A 17,830-nucleotide genomic window follows, 5' to 3' on the forward strand; every position below is an offset into this window, starting at 1 on the left:
AATAAACCACAGGCAGAAACCTCTTAGCTACAGCCCGCCTACGCAATCAGTTGATTGGTCAATCAGCGGTGCCCGATTTGTCCACAAAAATCTGATTGGTTTAACGGCGAGACGCTCCACACACAGCCGCCCCGCCTCCTCGCTCTGTCCTGTTATCTTTGGCGGAGGAGACGCGAGTGAGAGGCCACGGTGCAACGCAACTGGCTCATTTCGGTATCCGTCAAAGAGAGAGACCTCGGTGGATAGATTGATTGGATATACCAGCCGTCTGACAGCTGGACGTACGTAAAATACAGCGCGGTTTGGGCTTATTGAGCCTGCGCTAAGAGAAAAAGAGGAGGTTCCCGAATAGAGTCCTTTATTTATTTCTTTGTTTCCAGTGGGGAAAAATAATAACAGCGACATATACCACAAGCACTTCATTTATTATTTTTGTCCGTATACACAAGAAAACTGGATAAGATTACAGTGGGTACTCGAAGGCCAAAGCCAAGGGGAGGAGGATGAAGCGGCGCAATGCGGACTGCAGCAAACTCCGACGGCCGTTGAAACGGAACCGAATCACCGAGGGTATATACGGCAGGTAACTTATATGGAGCCTGACGAAGGGGTCCTCCTCACGACAATAATGGGGGCCACTGAATGGAAATGCTTGCGGCTTGATAGCTGTGGAACGTTAAACTTACTAACGTTGCCATTGATGTGTTAATGAACTACCACAGTTAGCACGCTTATTAACCTAGCTAGCTGCGAGTGATAGCGTAGTGGATGCTAGCAGTATGTTTTCGTTGTACATTAGTTAGACGGTAACGTTAGCTGTTAAGCTAGCTGTAGCGCTAGGCCGCAACACAGCCTGTTTTGAACCATGTCACAAGGTCTTCTTTCATAGCAGCGTTACTGTCTGAAATACAATATTGTGGGTGTTTACATACTGATGAAACAACCTCGACTATCTGTCGTTTTCCCACGTCAGTTGTCATCTGCTAGCCACGTCAATAATTAGCCGCTTCCCTGTTAGCTAATGTAACTTCTGTTAGCTAGCACCACAGCAGCTTTGGCTGCTCATTGCCAACTTCACCTCACACACCTTACCTGTACACTAATATCCTAATTTATGTTATCATTAACCGTAAACAGGAGTTGATAAGACTACAGTCAACCAGCCTGACATCGGAAGAGGTTCTGTTCATTTTGGACAACTTGAAGTTGCTTGGTTGTCCTTCCAGCAACACCTGACAGGTCCTACTTCTGTTTGACTTCCTATATATGTGATAAACCAAACGTTAAAGGCCACTAGTTACACTCGTGGCATCTAGACCTGGAGCAGTGGGGCAGTCCTTGAATTATTGAACAGATATCCCCCCATCACACAACAGTCATCCTTTGGAGATCAAAGAACACCCCCACTGTGTCACTGTCTAGGTCTTGGTGTTCTAACAAAAAAAAAAAAAAAGTAAACTGAGATCAAATGTATCTGTCTTATTAAACTGACTTGAATTATGACAACATTCATATATGATAACATTCATACATTTAACAACTGTAGGGGCACTATTGTCAAAGCGGCATCACATAACTAAGTCTAAGTGCAGACATAGATCCCTTCCAGAATGCCTTCACAAGTCTGAAATTTCTACATACTTGTACTATATACTCACCTAGTTGCATTTTATAACATAAGCTGCTTAGACTAAGGGCAGTGCACACAGGCACCTAATCTGTCAAACAGCAGCTCCAGACATGCATCTTACAGTTGATTTACCTCCCCCCCATACACACACTCACAATCAAGCCAAATCTGTTTGATATATTTACCTATCAATTAATTGCCATATAGTCTTGAGGCTACCATTCCTGTTAACACAAGTTACATTGCCAATAGGAAAAAAACACTCTTGAAGGTTGTAGTGTATTTGAGCTTCAAAACACATTGTTGTCCAATTTTTCTTCTCATTTTTAGTACCTTCCTGTACCTGAAATTCCTGGTGGTGTGGGCGCTGGTGCTACTGGCAGACTTTGTACTGGAATTCAGGTTTGAGTACCTCTGGCCCTTCTGGCTCTTCATTCGGAGCGTGTACGACTCCTTTAGATACCAGGGGCTGGTGAGTATCTATGGCCTAATTGTCTTAGGCTGGCATTATGCAAAAAGTTTTTGTCTTGAAAAAACCTGTGAAAAGAAGGTTGTTATTGCTAACTGTAGATCAAAGAGTACACACCTTTGATAGCTCAACGGTGTGTTTTTTGGACATCTGTGTCAAAGTGATATGCTAACAAACATAAATGTACTTTGTATAAAAGAAACAGCTCATATCTGAGCGACCCCTGTGCACATTTGACTTTGAGCAGCCTGGAGGAGCATAATTCCAACTTTAAACATGGCCACCTTTTCAGACTTTCATTTCTCTCTCTTCCACACTTAGCTTTCACATATTGAGTGTACAAGTACAGAGATGTGCTGTCATTATGGACTTGGACTACCCCGCTGTTCTGACTTTCCCATTGAGATGTTGAGTTTTGAAAGAAGTCTTATTATGCCATAGTCAGTCCAAATGCTCAAACCATAAAATAAACAACTTATAACAAGCTTATTGTTTATCAGTAAGAAGCTTAAGTTGTGTCAGCGTTGAAGTGATTTCATGCCTCACCTGAGTTCTCCCAACAAGCTGATTTCTTGTGTGCATGTAAACATAATTAGTGATTTATTCATTATTTAAAAAAAGGAAAATAGGAAAAGTGATTGTGTTGAGGAAAGGGTCAGACGATTTATCTCTGAAATCCCTTCAGAATCATAGACTAACCTACAGATCATTGATAACTGACACAGTAAAACCCAGACAAAGGACCTAGAAACTGCATGAGAACCTGGAGGGCAAAGCAGCTCTGATAAACAGGAGAGAGCAGCTATAAATGCAACAGGCACATGGTTGAACAGGGATGCAGCAGGTGTACAATAAATATTGCATTTCAAATTATGAATGTTGCACCATCCCAAAGAAATCAGAGCTTCAGTCAGTTTGCCATCAGTTCAGTTCAGCTCTACTACACTGTCAAAAGCGAGACTCTGTTTTCACCTGTACCTTGTTTCTGACTTCTTTGGCTCAGACCTCTCATCTGCCATAACATACAAACTGCAGCTCTGATCAGGCTTGCAGGTCATTAGTCTGCCTCTTATCTAAATTTTGTATGCTAATGTTAATCTGTCATAGTTTTATTTGTCCTCAGATCCATTATTGATGCTGGACAGCTTGTTCTTTTTGAAATGCATTGTGTAGGTGTGTGTTTGTTGGTGTGTCTGACAGAGAGGTAGAAAGAGAGAACCAAAAATGTAATATCTGTATAACAATTCGTGGTAGAATTTTTTTTATCAATGAAATATGGTGTTTGATCACCCAGTACTGGGTCACTCCCATTATAAATGATTAAGATACGGCATCCAGCCTCCCATGAACTGGTGTCCTCACAGCTTAACGATTGATGTCAACATGAAAATGATTTCCATTTAACCGTTAACATTTGGAGCCTTGATGTTCTTAACTTGTCATTTGTCAGAGGAAAAACAACCTACATCTCCTGTTGCTGCACATGTTGCTCGTTTATCATAACCACCTCTCCTCTCTCCAACAGGCCTTCTCAGTATTCTTTGTGTGTGTGGCGTTTACCTCGGACATCATTTGCCTCCTCTTCATCCCAGTGCAATGGCTATTCTTCGCTGCCAGTACCTATGTGTGGGTGCAGTATGTTTGGCACACAGGTACGACCGTCCTCGGTTTAGATTTCTTGATATTTGTTAGATTAAATACTGAATGGGAAATTGGCAGGCACCAGTGAAAAAGTTGACTAATGGTTTGTGAGTGGCTCATGCTTAAACAAGAAACAAAAGCTACATCATGGCTGTGACCCTTGTGCAGAAGTTCTGTTTAACAGTGCAAACAGAAAAAAGGAAAGGAAGAAGCTTTCTGTTTATTTGCTCAATAGACAATTAAGATAAATCGTCCTTATAAGTCATATATTCGACTAATTCTTAGAATTTCCACTTAGTGCTTCTGAGAAAAGCAGATGTGAAATGTGTGGAGAAGTACCCGTGCACATATTTGCAAATAGATGGCTTGCTTCTTAGAATTTTGCATGGTGTGTGTAAGTGAGCTGCGCTCTGCGGATTAGTTGTCACTCTGATTTAGCGGTATCCCCCTGTGTTGACCAAAGGCCAGGTGTCAGATTGAAATCCTAGTGCCAGTTGGGGGAGGGAGAAACTCAGGGTGGTTCCCAGTTGCTTTCTGAACCGTCCAGCTTAACTCACCAGTGACATTCACAACCGCAGCATGTCACAGAAGTATAAATATCTCTTAACACTTGAACTGGTGGTGAAGGTGTCTGAGTATATTACAGCCAGGGAGACAATAGGTAATCAGTGGTTATATGGTAATGGAAGATCACAGCAGAAGTTTTAACAGGTTGTTAACCTGCCCTGACCATGAACGTGTTTGCGAAGGAGGGGGGGCAGATCTGTGTTAACATCCGTGTCATGCTGTTGCCCATATTCCCGAAATAAGCCGAGACAGTCAAAGTGGTTCAGATGCTTTGTTTTAACACTAAAATACATAAAATTTAGGCAGTAGCTTATTAAAGAAAAAGTACACAATGACCAAGAATTCTGTGCCAGCGTTTGGCAGTTTATGATACTCTTTACCATGGACACAATTAGGTTAGATGTTCAGTTCTAACATCTTCGGCCTTCTTTGTTTTGTTTTTGTTCTTTTTTCCAGAGAGAGGTGTCTGTCTGCCCACAGTGTCTCTATGGATACTTTTTGTGTACATCGAGGCAGCCATCAGATTCAAAGACCTGAAGAACTTCCACGTGGACCTGTGTCGTCCATTCGCTGCACACTGGTGAGCCACTCTTGTGTTTTAACTTGGGGCAGCGGTCGTTGACAGGCATGCTTTGACTGAAACACGTGTCTGGGTTTTGTGTTGACTGTGACTGTGCCACCATGGTGCAGAGGAATGATGTGAAGTAAAGACAGCATTAAATGTATTCATCTAAATTTTCACACAGCTTCCCTCATCGTTGTTTACTCCCCTTTTCTCATTTTCATGATATTTATTATTTTCAATAATAAATTAACTTAAATATGCCTTATTTTCAAGTAGAAACTGTTGTAGCATGTTGTAGCAAAAAGCAGTTATTTTTCCATCACTGACATTGTGTTATGTTTGCCATTAGCTTTAAGAAAACTGCCTATTGGTATTTGCCTGAGAGAGGTTTAAAGTAGCACTTGTACATTGTAGATTCATATACTGCAAAAGGCCAAGAGGGTTCAGCAGATTTAATCTAAGAAGTCTTTAAGACCTTTGAGCTGGATTTGGTTGTGTATTATGTATTGAAGTTGGGCAGTTTACGTAGTATAATGAAGAATTATAAGGAATTGATAACTTAAGTACATTTTTGCAGCAGTGTTTCCTTGACTGAATCAGGGCTTTGTAATTTTTGATCTATTGTGGAGCACACTTGTGATTGTACTTGCCCTGTCCATGTCCGTAGCATTGGCTACCCAGTGGTCACGCTGGGCTTTGGCTTCAAGAGCTACGTAAGCTATAAGATGCGCCTCCGGAAGCAGAAGGAAGTGCAGAAGGAGAATGAGTTTTACATGCAGCTCCTACAGCAGGCTCTACCTCCAGAGCAACAGATGCTTCAGAGGCAAGAGCGAGAGGCAGAAGAAGGTAAGGTTCAGCACATGAGGCACCAGGTTCAGGAAATGAGAGATACACTATCCACTAAATCTGAATAGTAAAATCACGTTATTTGATTAATTTGACATGTCAAAAGCACAAAACAGAGATTTCTTCAAGTATATAGATTTCTTCAAGAGTCAGTGATGACACAAAATGATCTGCCAGTCAGTCTTGCATCAGTCAGTCAACACTGTTAATGGATATAGCAGGTACCTACTAGATAGTTCTGAAAAAAAGGCAGCAGTGCATGTTGGTGATACAGAGGTGGTTTGGTCTCGTAAAGTCCTGTGGCACTGCTCCAAAAATAAAATGGTTTTGAAGTGGTGCCCTTCTGTTAGTTTTGTACAACTGTTGTGGTACATGAAACGACTGTGTTTGAATTATATCTTCAGTTGTGTAAAGTTGGTTGAAATGATGCTTATCCATAGCTTAGATCTTGTTCGGTTTTCTGTTGGGCCTGTGAGAGACAATTAACAAGAAATTTAGGTCAAAACAGAACTATCTTTTTCAGCACAACCAGGCTTTTATCAAGTTCTTGTTAAGTTGTCATAAATCCAACATTACTCCAACTCATAATCGCAGCTCGTGCATCATTTCCCTCTCTATCCAAAGTTTGTGGTTACAGGTGTACCTGCCTCACATTTTAAACAAACATCCCATGATCTGAGAGGCCCTGCTCACTGGGTGCGATTAGGCAAAGATCACTGAGATGCAACACAGCTGTGTTAGGCAAAGTCTGTCCATTTCACGAAAGCAGCACCGAAGCAACACATGTGAACCTGAACTTGTTGAGTTATGTTTGAAATACAAGATATGAAGAATTACACACTTGTTAAGTGAGGATTATGGAACTTCAGGAAACTCTCTTTAAGATGAGGTTTCATGGCAATTGTGATATATAGACACACACACATACGGATTTCATGTGTACCCCTTTGCTTCCTTTTTTCATACAGCAGCAGCAGCAGCTAAAGGAATATCTGAAGTGGACACACCTCCAGTATCACAGAATGGCGCCCCTGCCAATAAAAAGACATCGGCACCACTGCCGGAACTAGAGTATAGAGAAAAAGGGAAAGAGGGAAGGGGTGGCGGGGAGGCTAAAAAGCAGCACAACAGCAACAGCATCCTGCCATCATCAGTGGACTCTAAACTCCAGGAGATGGAGTATATGGAGAACCATATGAACAACAAGAGACTGACCACAGAGCTGGGCAGTACAGAGAACCTGTTGCTTAAAGAGGACAACAATTCTTCCTGCTCCTCCTCGTCGTCCTCCTCCTCTAAAAACTACAAAAATGCTAGCAGCAATGCCGCAACGCTCAACTCCTCGCCCCGCGGCCATAGTGCTACCAACGGCAGCGTGCCCTCCTCTGCCCCATCGTCCTCATCTTCCTCAGGGAAGAACGAGAAGAAGCACAAGTTAGCAGTGGGGAAGGGGACATCGGGTGGCTCCCACAGGGATCCCACAGACAACTGTATCCCCAACAACCAGCTGAGCAAGCCAGAAGCACTTGTTAGGTAAGAAGCTCATGTTCAGACATCGAAACATTCATTAAGACACATACTCATTAAGACCATACTATACCACGCTGCACTGAACAATGCTATGCTATACTCTACTAACAAACTATACTGATAAAAACATTGTTGTCACGTTATGCATTGAACTATTTTAATGTATGTGTTGAGGATAGATTTGACCAGTTGACATTTTTCCTTGATCCTGATAATGATACAGATTCTAATTCAACCACACTTTTTTGTCAGTAATGGTTTTCTCTGAATAACACAGCTGCACTCAAGCTAAAGTACATAAACTACATTAAATTTAGTAAAGTAGTCTAAATGTTTTAATAGCTGAATAGTTCTCCATTAGGAAAGTATGGCCTGCATCACAGCTGAACTTTAATGGTTTCTTGTAATATAGTGTAACATCCTGTAGACCTGTAGTGTTTTGTATGATATATCTGGTCAGAAGAGGAGTCTGGATTTGATGTGGCAGAAAAGCTGCAAACTTCTGGCTGCTCTTTATTTTGACATTTGTGTGGTTGTGGTATTTTATGCTGCGTTCAAAAAAACCATGTGAGTGTTTTTACCAATTACATGTTGACAGTTAGTGTACCTGGAGCAAACAAACAAACAAAGGATCAGAAATTGATTGTGTTTTATATATCCAAAACAAATCAATTTAAAAATGCCCAAATCGGCTCTTATTCAGCTGACCTACCAAGCTGAGGCCACTGATGATATAACAGAATCTGCACAGAGCAAACAGATGGTCATTAGGACCGTCTATTCTTGGTGTGACTTAATTGGACTGAGGGTGTTGAAAAATGCCGTCTCACTCCTGTTGTTATTTGCAGTCTTTTCTGTGCAACATAGGTGATTTAAAAACAGATAATGTTGTTTGTTATGTCAGATGTAACAGTAGGGTTGATGGTGAAAGAAATTGGACTTAATGTGCAGTGCCTGTCATTGTTTTTCCTGCCTCTCCCTGCATGTGTTTTCTATTTGATATCGTCAGTGGTTTACTTTTTGTAATTTGGATTTTTGTTGCAGACTGTTCTTAGTGACTGCAGACAACAGCAGACAGAACAACATAAATTCATGACAGTATTTGTAGCATCAGGTTCTACTTTGAGGGCTTATCATGTTTTTATCCCAGATCTTAGACGACTCTCGTGCTGAAGGTTTGATAACATTCTTTTCTCAGAGTAGGATATGAAAGTGGTTATGAAACCTCCGTCACACACGTTCAGGTCCTGTAACAGTGAATATGAATGAATGACCTCACCATTTTTACAACACCCAGAGGAATTAGGAATTATTAGGAATTAGTTTTCTTGGTTACACTGTTAAATTACGTTGTTAAGTTTACTCAGTTTAAAGAATTAGCTTTGTCTTTTAGCCATATGTCTGTATAGATTGAATATGAACTGGCCTTGGCAGCAATAATAACTTAAGCAATGCTTTGGTGGGGCAGCTGTTTTCTATATTCATCTGGGCATGTGCACCATGCATGGCTGAACTATTAGACCACCACATCTGGAATTGTGTATCCATAACTATATACGTGTATTGGTACTAAGCTATAACACACCTTGGAATGCAGCTTCATCTGTGCTTATAGCCATGGCTTTGTGCATTTTCAAAAAATCATGATCAATGTCATGTGAGCAGCAGATCAGTGTGTCTCCTCTGTTTACTCCTCCCACCTTGGACAGATTGGAGCAGGATGTTAAAAAGTTGAAGGCGGACCTGCAGGCCAGCCGGCAGGTGGAGCAGGACCTTCGCAGCCAGATTGGCTCACTGGGCAGCGCTGAGCGCTCCATACGCACTGAGCTGGGCCAACTGCGCCAGGAGAACGAGCTGCTGCAGAACAAGTGAGTGGTGCTACAATCCAACAGGTCTGAGCAGGTTAGGCAAGTGATTGTTTTGGTTTAGGATCATTACTATTCGAGGTATTCAGGGTGTTTGTTGTCATGCATCGGCAAATAAATAAAATATAAATAAACACTGTAGGGAAACCGCAGTAGTCAGTAGCAAAATCATCACATCACTTCCTGCTAAACAGCCTTTACGTTCATAAGCTAGTTTCTGATTTGGAAAGAAGAGTCTTCCAGATCGGTGCGGAAAGATGGAATCACAAATGACAGCCATTCAGGTTGGCTTGAACAAACCAGTGCTGTACATGTAAAACAATAATGAACACATACAGCACAGGTAAGAAATACTGATTCTGCCACCCCGTATTTCCTATTCGATAACATGCTGTTCTGTGATATGTGTGTCTGTGCACTTGCAGGCTCCATAATGCTGTGCAGGCAAAGCAAAAGGACAAACAGGCAGTGGGCCAGCTGGAGAAGAGGCTCAAAGCAGAGCAGGAGGCTCGAGCCACCGCCGAGAAACAGCTCGCAGATGAAAAGAAGCGAAAGAAGTTAGAGGAGGCCACAGCAGCCAGAGCAGTAGCACTAGCAGCAGCATCCAGGTAGGAGCACATCTAATGTTACAAATTTAGTTTTCAGCAACCATTTTACTCCTGACTTGTCTTTCAAGGTTTGGTTTGTTATTAGGTTTGATATAATTCACTACTTTTTTTCATGGCCTTTTTTGTCAGAGGGGAGTGCACAGACACACTGCGGCGGCGGATCACTGAATTAGAAACAGAGTGTAAGAAACTAACAATGGATATCAAGCAAAAGGAGGACCAGATCCGAGAGCTTGAATTGAAAGTGCAGGTGAGGATATTTTTATGAGCGAAAGTACTTATAAGAATTGTTACCATCAATCTCTGAAAAAAAATAAAACAACATTTTTCCAAAAGTGTTGTACTTAAATACATTTGTCTGTTTATTTTGCTCCTGTTTAATTCTTTTTGCTAGGCACAGTAGGTGAGGTACAGCGTGCTTGATAGTTTTCAAAGTTGTGATATATTAATATATTTTTAATTCTGCTTGTTGATCCGTGAAAGTTTGAATTCGTGCAATGTGAATCTCCTGCGGTGCTGCCCGCATTGCCAGATCTGCATATAACAAGCTTTTACAATAATGTGGACTGCAGTTTGACTTAGCTACACAGCAAAACACAACATGTCTCTTTTGATGCAGCATTTCTTGCAGCTCCTAGAGAAGTTCTCAGAACAAGCTATGGTCTGGGTGCACAAGTCAAGTGAACACCATATGAAAGTTTCAACTTCTGTGGCAACATTGAGAAAGTTACTGTTTATAATTTATCTATTTTACTTTTTTGTCTAACAAAACAACAGTGCTCATACATAAGGCAGTAAAGGAGAAGCCACACAATCCGTGATCTACAGACTGTTACACTTTCAAAGAGGAGCCTGTCAATTGTTATCAGCCTTCGTCTATGTCAGACAGCACAGAACATTCAGTCACCAGTGTGCTAAAGCAACCAGTCACAGACACTAACCTCCTGACTTGACCCTGACTCTATCTCTTCCCTTTCATCTTTCAGGAGCTTCATAAATATAAGGAGAACGAAAAAGACACAGAGGTGCTGATGTCAGCGTTGTCAGCCATGCAGGACAAGACCCAGCACCTGGAGAACAGCCTGAGTGCAGAGACCAGGATCAAACTGGACCTGTTCTCTGCACTGGGAGATGCCAAGAGACAGCTGGAGATCGCACAAGGTCAGACTTATTGACAAACAAGATATTTATTCACACACAATATTGAAGAGTGTGAGAAGTATACTCGGGGTTTTTGTTTTTGGACTGACTTGTTTAATGTCTGATTTCAGGTCAAATCCTGCAGAAGGACCAAGAGATCAAAGACCTGAAGCAGAAGATTGCCGAAGTGATGGCCGTCATGCCCAGCATCTCCTACACAGCCGACACCAGCAGCATGACCCCCGTGGCCCCCCACTACTCCTCCAAATTCATGGACACCAATTCCTCCGGCCTAGACCCCAACGCCTCCGTTTACCAGCCACTGAAAAAGTGAAATCCTCGTACCCGCTGCTCCCTCCCTTCCATCCTTTTTATTTTACCGGCCCACCACCTTCCAACCAATCTGCTCGGCACGTCTGTGGCTGAGAACGGTGTTTCTTTTTTGTTTTTTTTTTGTTCTCTCCTTGCCAGGTCAGAAGGATGTTGTATTGTGTGACTGTATTTGTTGTAGTTAAAACAAAAGACAAAAAAAAAACTTAAAACGGACAACTAGAAAGTCCCAGTTTTTTTTTTCTCTTAAGTGTCTAGTGAAACCTCACAGAATTGGGTATGTATCTTCATCTCAAGGGTGTTGCTCTCTCTTTCCCGTCACCACTGCAACCACCTGCAACCAGTTACCTGCTCATTGGTCCTGGGGAAGAGCTGCTTTTTCTTTTTTTTTTTTTAGGTAGATTTTTTTTTCCCCCCTCCTCTTAAAATTGGAAAACAGAGTTCTCCTCCATCATACAGCCTGACTTGTGTCCCAGTTTCTTTGACAGATTGTTTTTTCTCCCAAGGTAGTACGGCAACATCTGTACAACCAGAGGAATGTAGTGCAAAGTTGGCACAGCCTCCTGCTCCCTGTTATGTTTAATTTGTTCTTTTAATCCACAATCAGACGGCAAATTAACCCAGCCCTCAGCTGCTTTGGGGTTTGGTGGTAAACAGTTTTTACAGTGTATTGTGTGGTCCTATTTGTTCCCTCTTTAAGATTCAAGTGTTGATTTCAACAAGCTGGAAAAGATCTTGTGTTGTAAACAGAAACCTAGACCTTGAAATCAAATAAACCTAGGAAGCTCCAAATGTTCAGCATCGGTGAAAACAGCAGTTTGGTTTCCCTCGCTCTATCTTCTGAAAGAGTTTTTGAGTTGAAGGAGTGCAGTAAGAGGAGACTGTGTATGTTAAGTGCACAGCTTCTCAGTGCTCTGCATAGTCTTTGATCAGTTGTCATGATCTCAGTGCCTTGAGTTGAGGACATAGAGTGAGTGTGATAATGAAATGGCCCAGCCCTTCTGAATTAGTTTTGAAGCATCTGGCTAAGCCGGAATGGATAAGAATTTGACCGTGCCCAGTCAAATGGGACAGAGCTGCCTTTCGGACACTGATGTGGATTTCGGGCTCCTTGCTGATTTCCACACTGGTGGGGAAGCACTCTGGGGCTGCTATGTCCCTTATTGTACAGGTCACATTAAACAAGTACAGTGGACAGCACCAAATTCTAAACTTTTCATTGTACCCCTATTTGCCCGTTGGTCAGTATGTTGACGTGATGTTAGCCACCACAGAGTCTACTCCACACAGGTCTCTGGCTCGTCACATGTCTGTACACAGAAGCTCATCTCTACTGCTGTCAAAAACCCCGAACCTCCCGGTTTAGCTATTGCCCCCTCTTTTCTTTTTGAGTTCCAGTTAAAAGTTGCACTGTAGAAAACACACGCTGTTTGAAAGGGAAAACTGTAAAGATGGACTGTGCAATGTACACAAAGCTTTGGAAATGCCAACTTGAATATAGCAGTTAAATAACTTTATTTAATTAATCTTCCACTTCAGTTCGTGTGCCAAGACTAGAATGCTTGTTTCTCTAGTCATGTGTTCAAGAATGTACTGCAAATACATTGGCTGACCTTTTTGTCAAATATCCAGTTGAATATCACTTAATGGAAGTTTCTGTTAAGCAGGTAGAGAGAGTGGTCACCTGTTTGTAGTAGACTGTAGTTAAAAGTAAGGGACTAGAAAGTCAAATTTCTTTTTGTGAATGTTACAGTATTTGCAACTGTTGGGTAAGTGGCTGTTTTAAAACAGTTTTCCTTACTCCTGTTTCTGGTATTGTTGTTTTCCTGCAGGGAGAAAATCGCTTGAGTCTGATGTGGTTTCACCATCATCTGAAATGATCATTGTTGTGCGTGTGGTTTTCACCAACTGTTTATGGAGAAGCTTTTTTTTCCCCGCTCAGGCTGCTGACAGTGGCTCCTGGGGGGGGGGGGGGGGAGAAAAGCTGTGAAAATTACAGCTTAGTCAGTTGTTTGGTCAACTGATTGTTGAAAGTTATAGAGAAGTGATTTTGTTTGTTTTTTGTTTTCTATGCCCACAGTCACTGCTCTGTTTCTCCCCAGGTCTGACCTTGGCTGCGCTCTCGCTCTGTGAGGTTTGCAAGGAATAAACTTTTTTTTTCTTGCAAATTGACTTTTCTCTGCTTGTTGCTGTTACTCGGACATATTTCAAAACAACTTGTCGGCTTTAATTACGAGTTTGTTTGGTTAAAGGGATACTCTGCTCCAAGTTTACTCACTTTCTGAACCCATTAGGGGATCTAATAAAAGATGCTATTGTGTGGCATTATGGGAAATGTAGGATCCAGTATTTCTGCAGCTTAACCCATACTACAGACTAAAAGTTAGGATATCTCTGCCTCTGTTGCTTCATTTTTGACCATCCTTTTATTTTATTTTTTTAACAATCTGTTGTGAGTCCCTAAACTTTATGGAACTGCAATACTAAAATGCTGCCGTACCCCTGAACCATTTTCCCTGTTTCAAACCAGTTTCATTTTGTTCTAATATTATCTTTGAAGAAGTTCATCTTTAGTGAGTGACTCAGCTCTAATAAAAGACTTTTGCTACATTATTGTAGTTGAAGAAGATGATCAGACATGATCTGACATTAACCCCCAAAAAGCTTAAAAACAGTTAACAAGGTCATTAAGTTTTCCATATTCTGGTATTTGAAATTCACGTGGTGCACTGTCATCTCATTGCCAGTAGGAGGCAGCACCCATCTCCAAACTGTAGGTTAAAGGAGATTATCTGTGTCCACACAGAATCTGGTTACTAAGTCTGTCAAAAATCACTAATTCCCTCTTTTCAAGACTATAAAATCCCATTAAGCTCGCACAAAAGAAACTTATGAATAATTTGTTCATGCCAGCCACTAATCACAGCTAGTCAAAACAGGGTGACCAGCCGTGCTTCCACAATGTGATCGGGCAGCATTGTGCTGGAAGGTAAATGAAATTGGAAGTGTGCACCATTTAAACAATGCCAGAGGGGGAAACACGGAGAGTATTTTAGAGCATTTTTTTCATCCCCTCTTTGTCTACATTTCAAATTCAGACATCACCATCAGGGGTTTTCTGCGCTCTGCTGACCTCTGGGCCTGAGGATTTCAGTGATGGAACCATGAAAGGGAGCAAATTATGGGCTGCCACACGTTTTGATTTGAATGATAACTCTGTTAATGCACTTTGAAAATTTGGGAGGGAGATAACGAATCCTTCTGCCAAGGACACAGAATTTCAATGCATGAAAGAAGCACCCTGCTCAGCAATCTGTCACATGCCAGGCTTCCCCAAATACACCTGATTAACCTGTGCAGCGAGACGAATGTGGGTAAAGCTCCTCACTCGTTTTCTCCGCATTAACCAGTGCCTAGGTTAGGCATGAATTTGTCTTTGCAGTCAATCCTCAGTATTTTATTGCTCTCCCAGTTCCAAATTGGCACCACACTACTTGGCAGAGTCAAGCATGTGGAATTAACAGATTATAATAGGCCTTTTCTAGCAGTCGACATTTGGCACAGCTGTACTCACAATACCATTAGGCCTCACAAATCTACAGTAAATCCAGCTGTTTGAAGAGAATAAGCCATAAATGAGAAATTCCAGGTACAGCTCTCCTGTTTCTCTTGACCTGCTCAATTAACATAAAGTACACGAGCAATTTTCTTGGTGGAAATGCACTCTCCATCTCCCTGCCTCTGAACCTGTCCCTCTGGAAAACAAGGAACACAGTGAAACATATTAAAACTGAATTGGTTTTTCTCAGACGCTCACTTAAGGTATAGTGAATTTGCAGCTCAGGTGACTAGATATTTGTATAGATATACTCCCATAGCTGGGGCTATGAGGTCTGCTTACATGTGTTTGTCGTCATGAATAAATAAATCACAAGTATTTTGTCTTTTACACTCACCCTCGGAGTGAAGAGTCATCTCTATTGAATGCTGGCAAACCTTCTCAGTCCCCCCACCCCCAAGTGCAATTGGACCCGTCTCTCTCCCCACCAGCAGAAACTCATTGATTCTTCTCTCCAAACACACCTACTGTAACTATTTCCCATGTTGCTGCTTTAAAAGTCAATATATGTCTTGCATGCTTCAATAACTGGCAGATTTACTAACAGATAGTGCAGACTCTTGTCTAAAGCCCTTTTTAGCGAAGCATGGTTGTAGCTGCCAACAAAGAAACGGTGATTTAAAAGGAATGCACCTGCCTGACTACAGATGAATTGTTTAGTTTACAGCACAACACGGATGCGGTGATTTTTCTTTCTTTTCTTTTTTTTTTTTGTGCAGAGCATAACCAGTACTTTAAGCACTGCTACCTGAGCTTCATATTGAAGCTAGTGGTGGTGTTGCCTAATATGTCCTTGGGGACGTATTAGCCTGTTGCACTCTTATCTCTGAGCTTGTCATCTCCAATGAAATGTGGTACTGCAAGAGTTTTTGAAAGCCAGTCTCCTGAGTGATTCATTTTACAGTGTGATGATGTAAGCTCAGTGAAACTCAATGTAGAAATCGAGCTTGGTATCATTTAAAATGTTTTGATAATGGAGCCAATGCAATACAAAAGGTTCAGCACCAACACCCAAACCTAAAAATAGTCTACAATCAACAACAGTAAACCAGGAAGCTATCGAAGAATTTCTAAATCATACTAAAAAATACTCTGTGCTATGGACACACTTTGATAGGTACTCATAAGGTATTGAACCAAGCATAAATCGAAAAATATTATCTGCTTAATCTATACTGCTTTCTTGCATCATCTAAGAAGTCTCAGCTCTTAGATGTTGAGACATCTAAGAGTTGAGACTTCAACTCCTCAACCCCACACACACACACATCAGAGTACTAAGGCAGAATATGAGAATATGGGGGCTATGGTTACATATAGCATAGGATGCACTTTGCCTGAAAACAATGGTATTATATTCAGTGTAAGTACTGTATCACAGAAAGCACCTGATCTGACAAAGGCAATGAATGGACATTGCTTTAAATAGGTGAGAAAAATATGGCTTTCAGCCTGTAAGCATGAGGAAAATATTCATAATTATAAACAAAAATCCCTTACAGGTGTAATGCTCAGAAGCTGATTCTTACTGTGATGCATAATGTGAACTGCAGCTGCTTTTTAGCTCTTTATATCAACCTGTAAGGGTGAGTGAGCTCAATTAAAGTAGTTCCAGGTTATTTGGTTGTGGTATTACAGACATTTCCACCGAACAGACTGTAGGAGCTCGGGAAAGAAGAAGCCAAGTGGCTGAATTAAACATGAGAGGTGTGACCACTGCCCGTGACACGACTACCGAGCTACTTGTCACACAAGACAGTGGGTGGGAGTGAAACCGTACCGTGTGTTCACGGGAACAACATCTTTCTTGTCACCGCCCGCCCGGGATGCGAGCTCTGCTGCTGCAACAAGCTCACTCGCGTGATTCCACACACGGGCGTCACGCGCATTATCCTTAATTTACATATATAACACCGCCCAGGGGGACGAACATGATAATCTACCGTCGGCTAGAAGCTAACCGTGAGGAGGGGAGGAAAAAAGGACAGAAACAAAGTTTGGACGAGAGAGGGCTGTTTTAAACCAAGCGAAGGGTTTCGACAGAGACGAACAGGCGCTTGTCGGGCTCTTTGCCCCACTTTTGGATTACGATATGGACGCTTTGAAATCCGCTGGAAGGGCAATTATACGGAGCCCCAGTATCGCCAAACAGTCGTGGGGTGCGGGCAAACATAAAAGTAAGTATTCAGTTGTTCAATGCATCACCACGAAGGCGTTAGCTGGTGCTAGTTTGGCTAAACCACGCTAGCCTCGACAAGTAGCTAACACTATAACCGGCGTTTACTTAGCGTTACTTTACAACTCGCCTGTGGACGCCAGCTACGGTTGGTGGGGTCAGAACAGCTGCCAGAGGGCTGGGTGTTTGATTGACCTAGGAACCCAGAAAAACAAATAAGCTCAGCAAAAAACAAAAAAAACAAAAACAAAGCTTAAGAAGCGAGTGGGTGTTTTATGTCGGAAATGTTTTGTTGTGCAATTGAACTTGACTCTCAAACTGACAGCAGCGCCCCGCAGCTCGTAAACTGACTCCTGTTGAGGCGTTTGCGCACAGAGCAGCGGGTTCAGGTCCCGTAGTGGTTCTCCACAAATCTGACAAGCCGATCGAGGCTTTCGTTTTTAGCTCACTGAGACCAAAAACAGGACGCGTGTCACGACTAAAGTTTGAGAGTCCCGTGAAATCCTGTAGTTGTTGTTCTGCCACGTCACTCCACCGGGTGACAGACACGGGTTTGAAATGTGCAGCAGAGACTCTCAGCTGGGAGCTGAGATACTGCCGTGAGGACCTGCGGGCGACCACAGAGACAAGTACTGGAGACATTGGAGTGAAAAGGCACAGGCAGATGAGTGGTCGTCTTCCTGGCAAGGCTGTACAATCCTAGCAACCCACTGTTGCTAGGCGATACACTATGTGAAACAAAAATGAGGGGCTGTGCAAGGAGTGGTTGCGGAGTCTCTGAACCTTTATGGAGGTCTCCGGTTCAGCCGAGCACGAATCAGGGGTTTAATGATCACCCCCTCAG

General features: G+C 42.2%; 2 protein-coding genes across 4 annotated transcripts in view; both read left to right on the plus strand.

The window, feature by feature from the left end:
- The first annotated feature begins 334 nt into the window (after positions 1 to 334).
- Positions 335 to 13,359, plus strand: maco1b (macoilin 1b). 2 transcript variants are annotated; one of them, XM_041060861.1, is made up of 11 exons: positions 335 to 583; positions 1,961 to 2,102; positions 3,625 to 3,751; positions 4,764 to 4,887; positions 5,540 to 5,718; positions 6,687 to 7,251; positions 8,958 to 9,116; positions 9,539 to 9,721; positions 9,851 to 9,971; positions 10,708 to 10,882; positions 10,993 to 13,359. In XM_041060861.1, the coding sequence occupies exons 1-11, from the start codon at positions 504 to 506 to the stop codon at positions 11,193 to 11,195; spliced, it is 2,058 nt and encodes a 685-aa protein (XP_040916795.1). In that variant the 5' UTR covers positions 335 to 503; the 3' UTR covers positions 11,196 to 13,359. The 2 variants fall into 2 exon arrangements, with proteins under 2 accessions (XP_040916795.1, XP_040916796.1); XM_041060862.1 differs by having other exon boundaries at positions 6,690 to 7,251.
- Positions 13,360 to 16,622: 3,263 nt separating this feature from the next.
- The window catches only part of ldlrap1b (low density lipoprotein receptor adaptor protein 1b), a 31,478-nt gene continuing 30,270 nt past the window's right edge, over positions 16,623 to 17,830 (plus strand). The window contains exon 1 of one of the 2 annotated variants that reach the window (XM_041060591.1): positions 16,623 to 16,987. In XM_041060591.1, coding sequence (XP_040916525.1) covers positions 16,903 to 16,987 — 85 coding nt within the window. In that variant the 5' untranslated portion in view covers positions 16,623 to 16,902. The remainder of the gene's footprint in view (positions 16,988 to 17,830) is intronic. The other variant, XM_041060592.1, reaches the window with a different exon arrangement.

This window comes from Toxotes jaculatrix, chromosome 17 (assembly GCF_017976425.1).
Source record: "Toxotes jaculatrix isolate fToxJac2 chromosome 17, fToxJac2.pri, whole genome shotgun sequence".
Lineage (NCBI taxonomy): Eukaryota > Metazoa > Chordata > Actinopteri > Toxotidae > Toxotes > Toxotes jaculatrix.